Raw genomic sequence first — 20228 nt, 5'->3', positions numbered from 1 at the left:
AAAATAAGATATCCATGACATTCTAAAACAAATAAAGGCCAAATAAAACTCAACAATTATGATTTATTGATGTCACAGGGAGAGATTATTAAATAAATTGAAATGTAAAGTAACTAAGAGGAGTAAGCCTTTTGCAGAAGAGTTGCAACACGTGGCAATAATCATAAATGCTTGAAGGGTGGGCAGCTTGTGAAAAACCGTTGAGTAATGCACCCCTGTGACATCATAGACCCACAATGGAAAGTTTTAAAAATGGATCAACAGACATACCTGGTCATTCTTATATCAAACATCAACCAGATCTGGATCTATAAAACGCCTGATTCAACTATTCCCACATATTACCCAACATCCGTAAACCGAAATTAAGTTAACTTCAGCCACCATGAGCTGCTAAGTAAGTAGTTGGCAGCAAAACCTAAAATAATAAAAGTTGTTTACATTCTTATGCATTAAACTTTTTTTTTGTTAAAGAAAGTTATTTCATGTTGAAATGTGTCAGACTGCTTTGAGCACATCTAAAGGCTACAGTTGTTAAATCTAAGGAATGTAATATCAACGGATGTTAGCAAAGATTAAGATTTGTTTGTTAAGGGAAATTGGTCCTAATTGGCTAGGCTACAGCCATAGCTTCTCATGAGTTCCTGTGTTTTTCTACCATGATTGTAACTGAGATCAACATTAACCCCTGCTGTTGGTGAGCACAGCTATATTGAAGAAATCCTCCGTGTCTCACGTGCACACTTGCATGACTCATTATTGGAGTCTCTTTGCACATCCGTAAACTCTGCAGCATTTAGTGCAGTGGCGACTCTCAGCTGTGTTGATCTCCTCTTCCTCATAATAATGATACCCCGGACGTATGTCTGTAAACGGAACTGAGCTATCAGCGGAGGAGTTCGATGGAGTCAGCTGTCGTGTTTTAGGGAAATTAAACCTCCATAGCGGTCACATCCAGAGGAAACTGAGTCAGATCTTCAGAGACTGAAACGAGGAGGAAGTTTGAAAGATGGACAACGAAGACAGTCCCATCGCCAGGGTGGAAAGGACTCTCTGGACAGTCTGGGTGAGCTGCTGCATCTTCTAAATCTCAAACGTGGGATTTGTGATGTGCTTACATTTTAATGTCAGGAGAAGTGAAATGTGTTGGCAAAGTCTCTCTCTTCCTGTGTCCGTGAACGTCTCTCTCTACCCCTCACCCTCTCTCTCTCTCCCTCTTACTAAAATTCAAACTTTATTGGCATGATCATGTATCAGAAACATGATACAACAGTAAAATATTAAACAATATTGTACAATGAAAAGTCAAGGAAAGAAGCAGTATGGGCATTATCAACCAAATCAAAATGATGATAGTGAAAATAATATGTTGTATAAATAAAAGTTCACTCACACTTATTCACTTACACAATGAAAAAATAAAATGAAATTCCATCCTTCACATTATGGATGAAAAACACATCAAACTAATGTAATATAAATAGTGAAGAACAAGTATGAAAGCATAATTAAAAATCTCTCTCTCTCTCTCTCTCTCTCTCTCCTGTGTGGGTCATACGAGGCGTTAAATGTAAACCCGAGTATGATGTACACAACAGATCCAAATTTGGACACCCAAACATTATAACCCTAATGTGCTCTCCACAAGCTTTATTTATTTATTTACAAGTCTCTTAATTCTTTTTATAATTTTTCTGACACTTTCACACAACGTGAATGGAGAGAAGAGTTCGCTACCAATTTCAGGGCATATAAGCAGCTGCAATCCCAAATGATTGCAAACTGAATTTTGTATATATATTGATTTGAATAGTTGCTTGTCACCCATATTTTGCGTCATCAGCTGATCTGCTGTACATTGATTTAAAAAGAGTTTTTTTCCAGGGAAATAATTAGGAATGAATGGACCTGTAAAATAAAACATTACTTTACTTCCCTCATTCAGCCACTAGAGGATTAGTGACCTGTTGTTTTGGTTGATAAGGCCTGCACTAAACCGCAGACAACATTAGCAAAGAGCAGCTGAAGTACTGCAGCATTTAGTTACCATAGAGACGGTTAAAGAGGAGTTCAGTTTAGTGAGAAAAGCAAATGAGAGCTAAAGGGAAACTCACATTCATCAGTTCTCTTGAGAGATTACACCACATAAGTGCTAATGTTTCCGAGGTGCAATGTGAGGTTGAGGTTTTTGCAGGCCGGGGGAGATCTTAACACCAAACTCAGATAACCATTTATAGACATTGCTTTGTGTATGGAGGCATTGTTATGTTGAAACAGGAAAGGGCCTTCCCTAATCGTAGCTGCAAAGCTGGAAGGAAACTAAATAGCCTTGTATAGTGTAACATTAAGATGTCCCTTAGCTAGAACTAAAGGGGTTACCCCATACCATGAAACACAGCCTTAGGCCAAATGCATAGGAAGGTATTCAAACAGGGGGGGTCATATTTTGGTTACAAATAACAAATGTTCATGATATGCATAATGGGGACAACATGTGTGGATTCATCAAAAACATAAATAATCCATAAAATGTGTCTTATTTTGTCTCCTTGTTGTTCTCAGAACTATATAACTGGGGCTGTGAACAGATTCCTCAGGCCAGACCCTGCTGACATCTCCAACAACGACCCAAACTCCATCAATGAACCTGAGGTTGACGGGGAGTCCGCTCACATTGGTCACACAGATATTGAAAGCGGGGTTGATGAGGAACAGTCTCTTCCCTCAGCCTCTCTGTTAAGCTCATCCCGACCACTTGTTGCCTGGGATCATTGCACCACAAACATCGACCTTAAGCCTGATGAAGAAAGCGTGCGGTACAAAACCCAGTCCAGCAGAGGCAGCGAGAGTAATGACTCTGAAGAAGGTCAGGGCACGAGAGAGGAACCATTAGAACAAAAAGGAAATGACAATGCAAGGCTGCAGGGCACAAAAGAAGACGGACAAGAAAAAGACGAAGATCAGAAATTGCACACTCATGGACAAGATGAGAAGCCGGAGAATAGAGAGGATGAAGATGATGCAATCACCCGGTCATTAAGACATACAGGTGATGCAATGAGTGAAGACATGGCGCACAATGAAATAAAAACTGGTGATGACCAAAATAAGAAGGCTATGACACCAGAGGATCGACGAAAAATGCATGAGACCATTCAAGAACAGGAAGAAGAGGAGCATGGAGATGAAGATGTGCAGGTGGAAGACGGTGAGGTAAACTTGATCACAGATTTCAGTCTAGATAAAATGGACGTAGAGGAGGCTAAGCTACAGAGGAATGAGGCAGATAGAGAGGCGACGCCTGAGGAAGTAGAAAACAAAAATGGTGCGTCACAGCTGGCCTCTGAAAATGAGAACAAGTTTAATGAGAGAGCAAAACAAGTCTGTGAAGAGTTCTCAGACGATGACAAAGATTTCAAGGAAGACCCAGGCTTCTTTTCACTTCATGTTGAACCCCAAAGAAACCAAAATAAAGATGGCATCCTGCCTGAGGAAGAGCTTAATGTCGTGGAGCAAGAGCATGCTATGGCTGATAGAAGGGAAAGTGATAAAGCTGAGGAGGAGGAGGAGGAGGAGGTGGAGGAGGGGGAGGAGGTGTTGGAGGTGGAGGTGGAGGAGGAGGAGGTGGAGGAGGAGGTGTTGGAGGTGTTGGAGGAGCAGAAGAGCACATTGGATGAGGGGGATGTCAAGGAAGAAAGTGTGAGTGAGGCTACAAACAACCAGACAATAGAGGAAGCATCGGAGGAGGAAGACAACATCAAAACAGATACGGAAGACCGCCAAGAAGCAGATATATTAGCTGAATGTGTTACATGCAGCGAAGAAGATGAGCAGAATGATAAAACAGAGCCACAAGCAGCTGAATTCACATATGGAGAACAGGAGGATGAGGCGAAGGATACTGAAACCAAAACAAAAGAGACAGAAAGCCATGTGGTCGATGAAAACTCTGATGTCACAACAACACACTTTTCAGTAGAGTTTGATAAAGGTCAAGAAGAGGAGGAGAGGCTCTCCAGTGAAGTAGTCCACGAGGAAAGTTACATGGAAATAGCATGTACAACCACCTCAGTTACGGTAAGACCTGAAGGCGAGACTGGAGAGGAAATGAGCGGAGAGTGTAAGGATATTCCTCTGAGGATATGTGAAGGCCAGCTTGTTGTGTCGCAGGAGCTAAGCTCTCAGACACGTGAGGAAACACAAGAGGGAGTTCCTGACTTCAACAATAAGCCAGATGAAAACACAACACAAAGGTTCCTGGAAGAAGGGGATTGCGAGGAAATCCTTGGCAGCCAATTACCAGAAGAGGTGGAGGGCAAAGAGTCAGAGAGCCTTCAAAACAGTGGCTCCAGCACCGGAGCTGACTATTTACTGGAGAGGGAGCGAAGGGAAGAAGGAGAAGAAAGCACGAGAGACATTGAGAACAGCTTTGACGACAGGCCAACAGAAGATACGGAGAAACAACTTCTCGAAGCAGCGATTCAAGAGTCAGGACATTTCTTTGAAGAAGAGGAAAAGGAATTACTGTTGGTCTCAATGAAGTCGAGGATCGTACACTCAGAAAAGGAGCTTGAGTCCCACATCAGCTTAACAGACGAGAAGACAGAAGAGACACAAGATGGGACTGAAGATCTTTTGGTTGAATTTGACTTAGAAAAAGGGTCATTTGATTACAAATTATCTGATCAAGTAGGCAGTGAGGCGAGAGAAGCTGTCCCAGCGGAGGAAGTGGTCTGGTCCACTGATGAAACTGTCCTCGAGTCTGAAATAGAGACAAGCTTCTTCCAGGAATCTGTAGATGCCCGAAACTCGAAGCAAAACAAAAACATGACTCCTAGTTTTTTAGATAACGTGACTGACTTTGAATTCTTAAAACAGCCAGAAGATATTGGGCATAAAATACTTGTAGAAATGCACGATGCAGGGATAGATGTGGAAGAAATGGGTTATGGAATCGAACAAGAGGCCGAAGAAGATGTAATGCAGAACAATAGTGAGTTGGAGATTTTACATCAGAAGGTAGAGGGGATTGCAGAATCTGAATTGGAGGTGAGAAATCAGCTATCAGATGAAGCACTTCAGATAACAAAGGAGGAGATGTTGACTCAAGAGGCCGGGGACTCAAAGACAGCTGAGTCTAAACCAAAAGATATGAGTGTGTTGTCAACAGAAGACATGGCTGAGCATGTGAGAGAATCAGAAGGGAGTTATGATGAAGAAACAGTCTGCTCAACGAGTGGACGTCAGGATGTGATCGATGAAGAAATCCTTGATTTGTGGATACAAACGGCTTTGTCAAAGGACACGGAAGGCATAAAACAACAAGACGAACCAGAGGCCAGACGTCAAATTGAGCTTTCCAATGAGGAACAAGATGAAATATCATCAGTTCAGACAGAGAAAGATAAAGGGCAGCTTGTGGCGTCAAATTTAAAGGAATCTGAATTAGTGAGTGACACAGAAACGTCTTCATCAACAGTAGAGTCTGGATTTTCAGACCAGTCTCTCAGTGAAGGGGGGGAAACTCAGCTGCTGAAATCAACTAGTGCTGGGTCATTTCAGGGCATATACGACATGTTGGTTAATCTGTCAGAATCAGCAGACTTCGATGAATTGTCAACACAACAACTTGACTCCCAGGATATATTGATGGAGGAAACAGCTGAGACAGGGCGATCATATCTGAAAGAAGAGAAATCAATCACTGAGACAGGATTTCAGCCGGATGCAGGAGTCCCGTCACCAGACGCTGGACATCCATATCAGGAGTCCGATAAAGCAAGAGAAAAATCAGATGATGATAGAGCTATATCAGGGGAGGCTGACACGGTATCACAGACAGACATTGAGGCTGAGGTAACTGACTGGAAAGACACAAAAGAGGCAGACCCTCTATTCAAAGAGGAGAAACCAGAAAGTGAAGATGAGCCTCTTCAGAGATCTGTCTCTCCAGATGAAATTAAACATATCGAACCCGGACGATCCCGAAGTGGCTCAGAGGCTTCTTCTTCAGGGGAGGACATAGTGATGACAGAATCTGGCTCACAAGGCGACACTGAACCACCACTTCGATGGTCAGAGGTTGAAGCTGAATCATTACCTGAGCCAAATGAAGTGGAGGTGGGGAAAATGCTGATGGCAGAGTATGAAGATCTGTTGGAGGTATTGTTGGAAAATAACATATATGACCATACAAATGTCTTATTAAGTCATGAGTAAAATCAGGCAGTATTCCTAAAATACGAAGATCTGTTAAATGAGCTGTTTGTCATTGCAGGTGGACTCCGCTGCGCTTGACTTTACTGTGCAAAGGGCAAGAATTTCTGTTAAAGATCCTCGCGTAAGGCCGCCCAAAGACCCCCGCTCCCTCCTGCAGATGCCCTCAGTTGATCCCACACCGTCTCCACGTCTGCCAGCCAAATTTCCTGCAGGTGTGCCTTTAGGGGGCATGGGCATGGGAATAAAACTGCCTGGTAGGTCACTAGTGACGCATGGAAAAGCCATTACCTTGAGTCTTTGATGTGTAGTTATTTTTGTTTGTATAATCTGTCAATAATTTCACAATCTTTTTGTTCTTTTTAGGGTTTGGGGCAGGGTTTCCTGTTTTGAAAAAGACACAACGGGTGGAGAGGGATGAAAATAGCCCAGACACCGTCTCTCAGGTAAACTTTCAATATCACTTTTCTTTTATGTTGAGGTTTATTTGAAAACGACCATATGGAATGTGTGTGTGTGTTTATTATTATTATTATTATTATTATTGTTATTTACTGTATTTAAATGTCACAATATCAACAGGAGCAGGAGGAGAAGAGTGACACTCCCAAACAAGATGAGGCACAACAGAAACCTAAATGGATGCCACCAAGACATCCGGGGTAAAAACTCAGATAAATCTCAGATTATTAACGTTATGATATTCACAAAAGAGGCTCACTGTGGTTAGACATTTTCTGATTTCTTTATTTTGTGTGTTCCCAGATTCGGAAACCCACTGATGTCCGAGCTGAAGACCAAACTGAAAAAAACCACGAAAGAATGACATGTGGATGAATTGTAATGCTTTATATGAATGTTTGGATATAATATACAAATTGCTTTATTTTGTATGTATTTATGAAACTCAATACAGTGATGAAATGTTCATCACATTCATTATGTGCCTTATTTTTTGTATGTTTTGTAATAAAGCTTATCTGAAAAAACAGTATTTTTTTTCTACAGCTCTGGGGTGCAAAGGAAAAATAATAAACTTCTGAAGTCCATGGTTGAAACACTGGGGGTGGTCGTGGATGGTGGAAAACATGAAACCAAACACAGTTTTGAATTAGCTCAGAGCCTCAAGTCATATTATATATGTGCATTACATCAGAGTTGGTTCAATTCAATGATGTAAAGGTTTTATTTTCATATGCAGTAGCTACAGTGTAGTTATGGCAATGAATATCTCAATTCCCAGTCTCCTTAAACCATGCAACATAAATATATGTATGACCTAATACAACAAAACAATAACAATTGTGCAAAAAGAGACAGAATATAAATAAAGTAGGGCAAAAGAATGTTGCAAGTGAGGTGACCAATATGCAAGTATTACAGGAGAATAGACAATATACATGTAAAATAGACTAAGATACGCTAAATAACTTAAAGTGTGGCTGATATTTGTATTGATTTGGGCACATACTCACTGTTTTTTAGTCGAGTTTTGTTGAGACAGTAGATGTCAGTATTGCTGCATCACATGGACATCATTAAACGCACGAAGAAGAATCCTTCAGCTGTGATTGGTTAGAATCATCCAATGAGTGCGAAGTGTTCTGACATTTGAAAAACCGGAGTGGGGCTCCAGCTTGTGGTTGTAAATTCATGACATTCCGATGTTTGTTCAAAAAATTGTCGTCAGTTTAATTTAAAAGACTCATAAAACAAGGAAAAAGGTTTGGAGACTCTTCCCAGAGACAACGCTCCCTTGAGCAGTGGCTGTTTAGTTAGGTAAGTCAAAGTCGTTTCCCTCAAACTGTCGTTACTATGCTTATATTAGCTTCGCTTCGTTCGGGACCTTCTCGTGCTTCATCCATAACGTCTCTACTGTAACTTCTTGACATAAAATGTACGAAACAACATTTTTCAATGGTTTATTTTTAATGCCATGTTGTGTATGTAAACTGCGCTGCCTGAGACGCTTCTCTGCTGGTCGAAATTGCAATGTTATTATATCTAGCGAATGAAATGTTTTCTGGCTAACTAAACGGAAGTGAAAATACATCACAAAGTGGTGGTCAGTGGTCAGTTGGCTTTATTGAATAGTGAAAAGTGTTTTTTGTTTTCATCTATATTGATGTACGCAATTGCTTTTTACTAGGAAGTCTATACATTAAAAGTGGTTTTTTTCAACTTATGTTAACACCAACACATAAACAATAATAAATACAAATATTACATACATTTGGAGGCACCTTCCATAACACCCAAGGACACTTTTCAATTCATAAAATATTCTCAAAAAACATTCAAACCAGACAGAAACACATATTAAACATACAAGAGGCAGAGTAGACAGACCCAAGAAAGGGGGGCAAGGACAATACTATTTAGGGAAAGGGGCCATGTACACCTTACATTGTGATCTTGTGATGTCAAATCTAAAAGGAATTCTGACCTTTAAATGTTTTCATTCACAGGCTGCATGCACAGAGAGGCTGAGAGGACACCTGAAAAAATGTCTGCTAGACAATCAGTGCGCGTCTTGGATGCATTGCTGGAAGAGGAATGCTTGCCAGAAGTTACGCTTCTTGATGATACATGTGACTCATTTCTTCATGGTAGCATGCCAGCTACTCCTGTGACCGCTGGGTCTTTGAAAAGCTGGATTACTTCTCTCCAGCCTTCCCAACTGACTTCATCCCCAAATTCAAACACCACGACTGAAATAATCCGCCCTCTGAATAAGAGCATGGATCTTAGCCAATCTGATGTAAACATTTCCAAAGTGGAAAATGATACTTGCTATACTAAACTTAAATGGGATGGCATGAAAAAGTTGTCAGAAATTAGATCAATTGACAGTAAAAGTGATAAAGAAAATAACAAGGACTACTCTCCTGTACTGTCCAGACATATTTGGACAACAGCTAACGACTCTGATGACAAGATGAAAGACCTCTCAGAGAGTATTCGTGCTCCGTTGGGCTGGCTGGATAGCAGATACTTCCCAGATATTACTCTTCTTGATGCTACGCGGGATTCTGAGCTATCACAAGTTGATGACTTATCCTCCACGGACGTGAAACAGGAAACACCAGTGGCTAATCTGGAAAACAACCAGCCTCCCTCAGAGTTCAGCGAACAACGTGGGACAGAGCCTGACAGGTCGTATATGGTTCCAAGAGAAGAATTGTCAAGTACTAGTACTATTACTGGACATGTCACCCACACCACAATCTCCTTTAGTGAAAAATCTGATCAAAGTGTGAGGGGAAACAGAACGCAATCATTTCTGGAAGTAACGCAGGATATTTCTTCAAGCCGTGTTTTTGAAAACAGTAGGCCCTCATTGGAGCCCATTGGACCAAACATGGTGAAGATTGAAACATCAGCTGAAAAAACATTTGGTAATGCTAATGTCACACATGACTTGAGCTCCTCGAGTGACATGTCTGCTCAGTGTGCTGCATCACAGCTCTCTACCTCTGATGGGAAATGCAACACTAGTTTAAAGAACGTCACCTCTGAGCTTCATGTTGAACCTTTGCTTGACTGTAATTCTGTGGAAGCCAATGACAAGTCACTTACCGGCCATGATGCTGAAGTGACGACCAAGGAGACACAACCAAGCCCAAAAACATCTGGGTCTGTTAACAGCACGTCTGCTAACGGCACGTTTACCTCCCTCCAGCCCTCGCAATCGAGTTCCTCTACGGATCTAAACGCCACTGCCGAAATAACCAGCCCTCAGAACAAGACTCTGGATCTCCCTCCGTCTGATGTAAACAGCTGCAAAGCGAAGAGTCAGGTTACAGTAGACGCTACTTCAGTCATTAACAACACCATCGAAGGTTCCCAGAATCAAAATTATTCCGCTGTAAATGCCAGTGGTCCCGGTAACATGGTGAACGCCACTTTTCCCCGACATTCTCTTAAAACATCAAGTTCCGGTACTATTTTAGTGGAATCTGGTGCAGGAACATTTTGCCTCGAAAACAATACTTTCGATGCTAAACTTCGACCTAAGCAGAATGGCACAATGACTTTGTCAGAATCAGGCCCACGTGACGGACACCAGGGTACTTTTGACAAGCCCTCTCTTAATACAACCAGTAGCCCTAAAGCAAACACTTCTAATGCACAATGTCCTAAACTGGTAGAACAGAATAGGACTACAGATACAGACCCTATTGCCAAGATGGCTGCCACCCCTGAGAGCAAGTTGGAAGCCTATACAGCTGTTGTGGTGAATTTTGGAGCTGATCGACGTAGAACTCAGGACCTTTCACAATCGGGTCTGCCTGTGATGGATGTTTTTTCCGACAGTTTGGCCCATCAAAGCATGGATATGGCAAAAAATGCAAACACGTTCGACTTGAATGATACCCTTGATTGGAAGGTGGAATCTTTGATAAGTTCAACACCAATGCCTACAAAAGAAGGGGGCAACATCTTAGGGGGAGTGAAAAAACTACATGAGGATGGTCCCATTAAACCGGATGGTCAAGTGCCGTCTGAGGTACCATCGAACCTTGTCTGTGACCGGAAAACGTTCATGAAGGTTGTAACTGCTAAATCCCTTTTGCCTCCTTTGAAAGCTGCATCCCAGTTGTTCAAAAACAAGACAGCCTCCGCGCTTCCAAGAAGGTTTGAGGCGCTGACATACGGACAGACCATGACGAGACAAAGAACCGAGGCTCTGAGAAATGCTGCTGCTGCTGCTACTGCTGCTCCTGCTGCTCCGGCAGATCCTCCACAGGTAGTAGAACTTGAATGGCTCTTTGTTTTCCATTATGTTTACAAAATGTTAACTGCTCATTCGGTCAGATAAAAGCAATCAAATGAACTCAATTGACCATGTTAGATTCATCTGTTAAATCCACTTTTTTCATAAACAACACTGAACAAAAGCTATAACTGCATGGAAGACTAACAGTCTGTTTCTTTTTTATGTTCTTAAGACTGCAGGAATATCAAGCTCATACAAGTTACGTGCAACAACAGGTAGGTGGTGTCTATTTTATTTTTAGAATCTGGTTGGAACATAGCATTTTGTTCTTCATAAATGTTGAGGGTGAATTATTAATAGTATGGGATGGAAGGCATTAAATGTTAAAACGTCATGTATTTGTAGACAAAGCAGTATACTTTTGTTTCATTGTGCACCCCCCATTATTAACTTCAAGTCTAACTTCAAGCTGCAAACAGTATAATGCCCTTCAATAGAAGATGTTCTGTCTGCACCTTATTCACTATAAACACTGTCTTTTCTCTGTGTTGATGTTAGGATCCAAGCAACCCAATTCCGGCTTGCAGAGGCCGCAGTTGAGCGGAATACCGACCGGCATTCAGAGAGCTGCGACAGGTCTCAGACCATTATTCATGAGAAACAACACATCATTTTCAAATACAAACAAACTCCGTGGACCTGCAGGTACTCTCATCCAACCGTCTGACAGTCAATATGTTTTTATGTTAATTGTATTTGCATTACAGTTATTGAGGGCCTGTGTGTAATGCGGAATCCGCAATTTGACTCTCTTGTCCGACTTGGCTATTATTTTTAATTGTTACATGTTATTGTATTTGTTGTTTTTTTCTCCCTCTTTCTACACAAACAGCTTCTTCTCCTGGGACGAAGACTTCACAAGGAAAGAAGCAGCCATTAACCAGAGGTGAACCTTTGCCACTAGCAAAGAGGAAGAAAATGGGTAAAAACTCGGCAGAGGAATGCTGTATTGATTCAGACTAGATGGTTAATATGTGCTAAGAAGCGAACTGACAACACCTATAATCAAAACTATTAGTTGAAAAATGTGTGATGGGGTTCAAAATCTGGACTTTTTTCACCTTACTAAAGACTCACTTACTTTGATCTTTTAATTTCAGATACTTCCTTCTCAAGTGGTAATACTGAAACCTCAAAATCTTCCTGTGATACTGCAAACGGAATCAAAAACCTCAAACGGCCCACAACCACTAAGAGAGCTTTGCCAGCCAAAATCCAAAGGGAAGGTAGGTTGGCACTGTACCATACTGTTCTGATATGTGGAGGTATTTCGTCGTACTCTTATGTGATTTGCTGCTGAAGGGTTTCACGGTCTAGTGTGTTTAATAACCTGGACTATTTGGGAGTTACTTACCTTTTTTCTATCACATTCTTTCCGAAGCTCCAGTGCCAGCCAGTACTGCTGCTGAAATCCCACCATCCTGTGCTGCTGTTAGCAGAGCCAAAGCCCTGAAACTGCCTGCGACCAGCCATAAAACGCTGTTTGCTAAACCTAAAGACCATGGTAAGTTGTGGGTGCTCAGGTGCGAAAAATGGACATAAAGATCTTATTCTTATGCCCATCTTTAGATTGTTTGAAATGAACTTCTATTCCTGTGTCAGACTTTTTTATCAGGTCGAAATTTCAGTTAAAGCTTCGGAAGGGAATCTACTTTCTGTCACTAGCCTAAAATTCCATTAAATCTTTCTTATATTTTAATTCAATGGTAAACATGCTGATTGGGAAAATACAGCCTTCTTCCAGCTGCAGCCTTGAGCTTTTGGCTATAATTGGTAAAAGGTTGAACTATTAGCTCCATGTTCTCTCATTCTGATGCTGAAGTTATGCTTGTCCATTAAGGAATGAAAAAAATATATACAGATGTAGCTCAATAAATTAGAATATCGTGGAACATTTTAAAAATCAGTTTTTGTATTGGTCCTATGTAATATTCTTGTTTTCTGATATACTGCATTTTGGGTTTTCATTAGTTGTAAGCCGTAATCATCAAGATTAAGACAAATATACGGTGGAAATAGTTCACTTTGTGTGTAATGAATCTATTTAATATATGAGTTTCACTTTTTTGATTGAATTACTGAAATATTAACTAACTTTTCCACGATATTCTAACTTATTGAGATGCACCTGTATGTGTTTATGACAAGATGATATCTATCAAGGAAGCAGAAGATATCTATCAAGGAAGCAGAAGTGTTACACGGAAGTCACCATCACCTATCCAAGTCTGGTTTACAGAAAAATATAAAGAAGATAAATAATTTGACACTGTCCTCATCCTGCTTAATGTAAGGATTTCATTTATATTACAGGCTGCGCCAACTGTGCCTTGCTTGAACAGCAAATTAAAATGCAGTCAGAAGTAATAAGGAGACTAAAAGAAGGTAAGACTTCACTATGTGGTTTTAGGTAAATACAGTTTATTGCAAATGCATTTTTAAAAAAAACAAAAAAAGACATGCTGCAATGTTCTGGAATTGAGAAAATATCAGTGATTATCACAATAGTTTAGGTGACGTTTTTTTATACCAATTATAAAATAGTTGCCTAAGTATTGGCTTTTGTATTGGAGTAGTTAATTGCTCTCATTTCCAACGTTTTTCTTCGAGTTGTAGGCAAATTTAACTCAAAAGCTTGGGTGAAACTGTGCAGTGTGTATTGTGTCCCAAACGTCTTTAATGCCAATGTCCTTCTTTCCAAAGCTGCTGAAGAAAAGTAAAGAAGAAGAAGAATATACAGAACATAATATAACAATTGTTTATTAATGAATGACCACTTGTGTTTTTTTTTGTTTTTTTTTTAATAAAGTGCAATTTTAATACAAAATAAAAGGTGTGGTGAACTTATCATTTTGCCCGCTTGGTGGCACCATAACCCGGGGTCTGTCTCTCTGTATATCTGCCGGCGAAAATCCCTTTACCTTGTAGCTCTAAACCTCACTTCCTTTCCTGACGCAAATGCCCGGCAAGGCTGTTGCACGCATTTAATTTGTAGCCACTTTACAGCCAAACTGGATTTTATAACCACCCAAAAGAGACAGACACAACACAGGATAACTTTCACAAGGACGTAGGTGAGTCGGTCTCAACATTTGACTACACTTTGGTGGATTATTGTTCGTGTTAGTGTTTTTAACAGCTAAACATGTGGGTAGGCCCTGTGCTCTGCAGCATTAGCTTAGCATTAACCCCGCGCCACGTTAGTGTTCACGTTGTTTTAGTATATATAAATCAACGTTAGCTTTATAATTACTTTGCTATGGTATCTATTTATATTCCATTAGTTGTAAAATAACTATGTGTAAGGCATGTAGGTGCAATTTTTACGTTTGTTGTTTAGTTTGATAGGCTAATGCAACACAGCTGTCAAAGCTAGGTAGCTTAGCAAAGGTTGTCGTTACATAGCACGTTATAGATGCCGGTATCTGACGTTATGAGATAAGATGGCTTTAAAATGATCCCCATAGGGAAATGAAGCTGATTAAGCAGCAACAAAGTAAGATCGAAATACAAGCTAGTGTATATGAGTTCACACAAGCATAATAACATTACAACATTTACAAGTAACTTAGAAACAATATATCATATCACAACAAGGTAAAACGTTAGTCAGTTGAATGAACATGTATACATATCTTCATTTATACTTGTTTAATGTCTGTACACTGACCGTTGAGTGAATTATTGAAAACGGCATTAACTCGAGAAACTGATAGTCCAACAACTATCTCTTGATTAATCTTTACAACAATGATTACGCCGACTTTAAGTGAACTCTCGTCTCACATCGAAGCAACTACAGCTAGCTCGTTAGCTTCTTAATGTCGAATAATAGCTTGACAAAACTCCATTCACATTGTTATTCAATGTCACACCAACAACAAACTGAATAGATATGTGTTACACAAATTCTTATTCACCTTTTTGTTTACCTGCTGAGCAACATTATTTTCTCTGTGATGCAAGAGTATCTTTTTTAAATGAAAACATATTTGGACCTGCCTTCACCTGGAATCTCCTTCAAATTGAGTGACACCAATTGATTCAATTATTAGAAGGAATGTAATGCTGTAATGCTAGGAATACTAAACTATTTTACTACAACATATTGTGTAGCAAATCTGTATTGTCTTTTATACTGTCCCTGACATGATGTATTTTTCTCCTCACAGATTGACATCTCCCTTCAGCCATGTCCCGTTTCTTTGCCACCGGGTCTGACAGTGAGTCAGAGGAGTCTTCATCTGCTGATGAAATCATCTCTAAAGCACCCGGAGGAAATTTCAAGCAGTCAGTATTGCTTACTATAAATCCTATCATCAGGACCCTAATGCAACTTTTTCTAGTAATCTCACACAGCGTTATTATTTTCACAGGTCCTTGCTTATCAGTGATGATGAGGAGGACACCAAGAGAATTGTGCGCAGCGCCAAAGACAAAAGGTTTGTGTGGTCACTCTTTTAAGTGTCCTATGTAATAAACTGCAGATTTCCTTATCGACTATTATTCTAAATAAAACAATTATTATATATTAGGTTTGAGGAGTTGACCAACCTCATCAAAACGATCCGAAATGCTATGAAGATTCGTGACATGTCCAAATGTCTGGAGGATTTTGAGCAGTTATGTCGAGCCTTTCTCAAAAGCAAGACTATAGTGGACAAAGAGGGGGTTCCCCCTTTTTATATCCGTCTTCTGGCCGACCTGGAGGACTATGTGAATCAGGTCAGTAGCTCCCATCACAAGTCTACAAATACCAACTATGTCATTTAACAACTTGTTTTGATATGCCTGCAGCAAACAAAATATATTAACCGAGTTGACATGATCGATCTACCTGTCCGATATAATAAATGTTGTTTTTTTTCCAGCTTTGGGAGGACAAAGAGGGCAAGAAGAAGATGAACAAAAACAACGCAAAGGCCCTCAGTACGCTGCGTCAGAAGATCCGCAAGTACAACAGAGACTACGAAACAGAAGTAGCTGCATACAAGGAGGTAAATTAAGAAACTTATTCTAAGTCGTGCTTAAAAAAAAAATCATAAATGTTGCTTTGCTCTTATAGTAAGAGAGGAACGTTGGCTTTTCTGAAGGACAATTCTATAGGTTCCATGTCAGACTGCAGCTCTGCCCAGCAGCTTCCATGTGTGTCACTGTGCAGCCTGGATAAGCAAAGTTCAAAAACAATATCTCAATGTCTTCTTTCTCCCTATTAGAACCCACAGGAGTCCGCTGATGAAGAGGAGGAGAAGGAGGCAGCAGATTCTGGTAAGCTTGCTGTTTAAGCAAATTAAATATATACAAATCACAAGTTGACTAAAGTTGTCAGGGCAAACTGCATTTATTTGTATTACCTCTGCAAGCATCATCTCTCAAAAACCTCGTACATTTTCTAGAAGGCTCATCTTCTGATAGCGAGGAAGAGGGCGAGGAAGAGGTGATGTCTGCCAAAGACTTCTTAAAGAAAAAACCTGAGGTGATCCAAGATGCCAGCGCGTTCCTCAAGAAGGGATCCGGGGTAAGAGGCCATCATGAGAATGTAGAAAAAAGAGAAAGATCAACTTGGTGGAAAACACATAGTTCTAATGTTAATATGCTGTGTTTCTGCCTCAACAGGATGAGTCCTCGTCTAGCAGTGATGACGAAGATGGGGAAGACTGGGGATCAGACACTGTCGACAGTGGCAGTGAGAGCTCGGATGATGGGGAGGGAAAGCATGCTTCCATCGCTGCAGTCTTCCTCAAGAAGTGAGTCTACCTAGCTTTTGGTTTAGAAAATATAACCCAAACTGGACACGCATGCCACTGCTTTCCCTCTCAAGATACCATAGGCGCTTTCACACCGGAGTACTTTTCCCAGTATAGTTCCGAAAATGTGCGTTCACACCAAAAAAATCCGGAACTAGAACTTAGTTCATGAGAACCTTTTCAACCCCTTTTCAGTCCCTGCTAGAGAGCAGGTACTTTCATGGGAGAAACGGTTCCCATTTCTGATTGGCTGGGCGGATTGCACACCACGCCCCGTAAACTCTGAACATTTTGTGAAGCCGCCATTTTACTTAGTCGCATTATTAGCATTAGCCCAGCGCACCGACGGAGAGAGACTAACTTATGGCAACACAAAATAAAACATGGGAGCGGTGGAGTGATGAGGAGGTTCTGGTGATTTACTCGGAAGGCTTCAGCTTCTACTGAAGCCAGTCCCCAACTCCGGGGACTTCGGTGGCAGTATACGCCGTGAAGTTGTTTGCGGCCTGCCAGTAAACCCAAAGCAGAAGAAGTGACATCAGCGGCTTCATTTGCCTAATCCTCCCTCAGGGACTTATTCCGGTGTGAACGAGATCAGAACTTAGTTCTGATTATCTAAGTACAGCAAAGTACTTGGTGAGAAAGCGCCTCATGTTAACTCACCACTAGGGATGCTCCGATCGGCCGCCGATCGATCAGTGCTCTCTATAAAGGCCGATCGGGAGAGCCGATCACATGACGTAAAATACATGACACTTTTCTCCGTGCGCGGCAAAACAAGCGATCGGCCCCAAAATACCCGATGGGAGCATCCCTACTCACCACCACATCTCTTTCTGTCCTCAGGGAAGATAAGCCCGGCGACAAGAAGCTCGGCAAGAAGAAGAAGATCAAGAAGAAGGAGCGCATAGAGGAGGAGGCTGAGGAGGAGGGAGGAGAAGCCTGGCAGGAAGTGAAGGGAGGCATGGTCATGGTAAAGAAGAGTTCTTTTCAGATTTACTGCTTTCATAAATGCATTGTTTCAATATTTATGTTGTGTGTTTTTTTTCAATCTGCCAGGAAAAGCCCAAGATGTTTGCCAAAGGCACGGAGATCAACGTTCCTGTGGTGGTGAAGAAGCTGAATGAGATCCTGCAAGCAAGAGGCAAAAAGGGCACGGACAGGTCAGTGCATATTACATTCATGCATGTACAATCATTTCAAATGAACAAGTTGCACATTGATATATTTTATAGCAAAGCAACTGACAAGTGGGAACCTCGTATTAACCCCTTAATATCTGTAATGTATTTGAATGCAAGTATAGTGAATTGCAAGAAATGAATAGGCACTTAAAATCACTGCAGAAAATACATATAAAAACACACATTTTGTAATTCTACCTATTCCTCTTACTTAATCTCCGCTCCCTTTCGTCTCTCCTCCTGACAGGGCTGCCCAGATCGAACTGCTCCATGCTCTGGCAAACATCGCTGCTGAGAATAATTTGGGCGAAGGTATTACGGTCAAGATTAAGTTCAACATCATTGCCTCCCTGTACGACTACAACCCCAACCTGGCTGCTTTCATGAAGGTAGAAGCACTTTTTTCTTTTTAACTTAATGTACAAATTGTTGTTTTAGTATTTAGCTGAAAAAGTTAAAATAATGAATTAAAAGGTTTTGAACGAATCAATATGTCCGTTTATATATTAATACAACAGGGCCATTGACATTTCCTTTATAGTATTAAGTGTAATAAATGTTAAGATAAATCAACAGAAACATCTTGTTTGAATGAAGCGAAATGTGGTCAACTGTTACAAATTGCATCATTATGTGTTTCTCTTCAGCCTGATATGTGGAAGAAGTGCTTGGAATGTATCGATGAGCTGCTGGACATCCTGTTTGAACACAACGACATCTTCATCGGAGAGAACATCGCCGAGGACAGCGAGAGTCTGATCATCTCAGACCAGGTAGCAGGTTGTTATTTTAACAACGCATAATCCTTGTGGTTGTGTGTGGTACTACAGAAAGGGTGGCATTGCAATACAAATAAATATGGATTGCTTTGTTGTGTTTGTCAGCCATTCAGGGTGCGTGGGTGCATCTTAACGCTGGTAGAGAGGATGGATGAAGAGTTCACCAAGATCATGCAGAACACTGATCCCCATTCACAAGGTGAGCTCTGCCTGAGTCGAACACTATCCTCGTAGTTGTGAACGTAACTCCTAGACTTTTTGAAATTGAATTAAAGCTTTTCCTCGTAGCTCATTGCTCTCTTCCTCACTCTTCCCCCAGAGTATGTGGACAATCTGAAGGACGAGGGTCACGTCTGTGGCATCATCGACCGACTGCTCAACTACATGGAGAACAAGGGCAGCACGGAGGAGATCTGCCGCATCTACCTGCGCAGAATCATGCACACCTACTACAAGTTCGACTACAAGGCTCACCGCCGCGCCCTGGGCCTGCCGGTCGAGACCAAGGTGAGAGACACTTAAATATACTGAGGAAAGGGAAGCTAGTTTATTTTTTTGACAGGCATCAGTGTTTCCCCTACCATTGTCTTGGCGGGGCGCTGCGCATGTCTCAGTGTCCACTGCTTTGCGTATCCACATTCTCACTCCGCTCTGTTTCTGAAGGGCAGGGCTCCGCTCCCCCCCCCCACACACACATACACACACGAATGCACACACTCACAATCAGAGACAAGAGCGGAGGAAAGGAGAAGAACAACAAAGTGTAAAAAAGTCAAACAAATCTGCATTATTGCCCCGAGCTCTGCTGTCTGCCCGTTTGTGTGTGTGTGTCCCCCCCCAAGTTTCAAATTAGTTTATTATTATTTTTTGACCTCAAGCCGTTATCGTCACGGAGGAGAAGGACACACACACAGGCTGTTTCTGGCTTTCAAGCCAATATTTCAAGGATGCTACGTCATCGAGTGCCGCCGAAGGACTGTTCCAATCGCCAGCATACTTGGAATTCCACCGAGGCCGTGTCCTCGGTTTGGGGGTAATTTCGAGGCTGCACATGGGTAGACTTCGCGTCCTTAAAATCCCCACAATGCTTTGCGCACGGACCAATTTCCCCAAATCTGTGGCGGAAAATGTAAGGCTGGCAGGGCTCAACATTATATACGGCCCGCTGGCCCGATAGCACTATTTAGACACCCCGGGCCAGCATAACATACTTTCTACTTGCCCGCTCGGGCCACTAAAAATATTGCTTAAAAAAAAAAAATGGTCCTGTGGTATTGGTATTTTGACTAGCAATTTAGTTAAATTGTTTCGTTTATTAACGCTACAACATAGCGTTTCGTGAGGCTGTTGTCGTTGNAATAAACTAAACGCCTATGTTATTTATCCAATGTATGTGCATGTTTCAGTGTCCACTGCTTTGTGTATTCACATTCTCCCTCCTCTCTGTTTCTGAGCACACACGCGAATGCACACACTCACAATCAGAGACAAGATCTGCATTATTGCCCCGAGCTCTGCTGTC

At 41.4% G+C, this 20228-nt stretch overlaps 3 protein-coding genes across 5 annotated transcripts in view; all 3 read left to right on the top strand.

Moving 5' to 3' along the window:
- Positions 1–720: 720 nt before the first annotated feature.
- Positions 721–7219, top strand: LOC104953243 (nestin). 2 transcript variants are annotated; one of them, XM_010780165.1, is made up of 7 exons: positions 721–1066; positions 2563–3744; positions 3784–6162; positions 6278–6473; positions 6583–6662; positions 6799–6878; positions 6982–7219. In XM_010780165.1, exons 1-7 carry the CDS (start codon positions 1010–1012, stop codon positions 7040–7042), a joined length of 4035 nt encoding a protein of 1344 aa, XP_010778467.1. In that variant the 5' UTR covers positions 721–1009; the 3' UTR covers positions 7043–7219. The 2 variants fall into 2 exon arrangements, with proteins under 2 accessions (XP_010778467.1, XP_010778466.1); XM_010780164.1 differs by having other exon boundaries at positions 722–1066; positions 2563–6162.
- A 587-nt stretch (positions 7220–7806) lies between these two features.
- Positions 7807–13848, top strand: LOC104953240 (uncharacterized). 2 transcript variants are annotated; one of them, XM_010780160.1, is made up of 9 exons: positions 7807–7995; positions 8685–10966; positions 11169–11211; positions 11495–11641; positions 11829–11918; positions 12097–12222; positions 12378–12500; positions 13310–13381; positions 13700–13848. In XM_010780160.1, the coding sequence occupies exons 2-9, from the start codon at positions 8690–8692 to the stop codon at positions 13714–13716; spliced, it is 2895 nt and encodes a 964-aa protein (XP_010778462.1). In that variant the 5' UTR covers positions 7807–7995; positions 8685–8689; the 3' UTR covers positions 13717–13848. The 2 variants fall into 2 exon arrangements, with proteins under 2 accessions (XP_010778462.1, XP_010778463.1); XM_010780161.1 differs by having other exon boundaries at positions 11829–11882; positions 13700–13805.
- An 87-nt stretch (positions 13849–13935) lies between these two features.
- The window catches only part of eif3c (eukaryotic translation initiation factor 3, subunit C), a 13025-nt gene continuing 6732 nt past the window's right edge, over positions 13936–20228 (top strand). The window contains 14 exon segments of the mRNA XM_010780159.1: positions 13936–14070; positions 15169–15286; positions 15373–15438; positions 15532–15721; positions 15868–15993; positions 16213–16264; positions 16393–16514; positions 16613–16743; positions 17590–17716; positions 17803–17906; positions 18175–18316; positions 18575–18700; positions 18812–18905; positions 19026–19213. Of these exon segments, the coding sequence (XP_010778461.1) occupies positions 15189–15286; positions 15373–15438; positions 15532–15721; positions 15868–15993; positions 16213–16264; positions 16393–16514; positions 16613–16743; positions 17590–17716; positions 17803–17906; positions 18175–18316; positions 18575–18700; positions 18812–18905; positions 19026–19213 (1566 nt within the window). The 5' untranslated portion in view covers positions 13936–14070; positions 15169–15188.

Source organism: Notothenia coriiceps, unplaced genomic scaffold (genome assembly GCF_000735185.1).
Source record: "Notothenia coriiceps isolate Sejong01 unplaced genomic scaffold, NC01 NC01_scaffold00021379, whole genome shotgun sequence".
Classification (NCBI taxonomy): Eukaryota; Metazoa; Chordata; class Actinopteri; order Perciformes; family Nototheniidae; genus Notothenia; species Notothenia coriiceps.
Note: the sequence above shows the minus strand (reverse complement) of the source record. Positions and strands in the feature narration are given on the sequence as shown.

Coding starts and splice junctions, on each gene's coding strand:
- LOC104953243 (XM_010780164.1), top strand. CDS start 1,010: ATGGACAACGAAGACAGTCCCATCGCCAGGGTGGAAAGGACTCTCTGG. Junction 6,163..6,277: donor AGTATGAAGATCTGTTGGAG/GTATTGTTGGAA, acceptor TTGTCATTGCAG/GTGGACTCCGCTGCGCTTGA. Junction 6,474..6,582: donor CATGGGAATAAAACTGCCTG/GTAGGTCACTAG, acceptor TGTTCTTTTTAG/GGTTTGGGGCAGGGTTTCCT.
- LOC104953240 (XM_010780160.1), top strand. CDS start 8,690: ATGCACAGAGAGGCTGAGAGGACACCTGAAAAAATGTCTGCTAGACAA. Junction 10,967..11,168: donor CTCCGGCAGATCCTCCACAG/GTAGTAGAACTT, acceptor TATGTTCTTAAG/ACTGCAGGAATATCAAGCTC. Junction 12,223..12,377: donor AGCCAAAATCCAAAGGGAAG/GTAGGTTGGCAC, acceptor TTCTTTCCGAAG/CTCCAGTGCCAGCCAGTACT.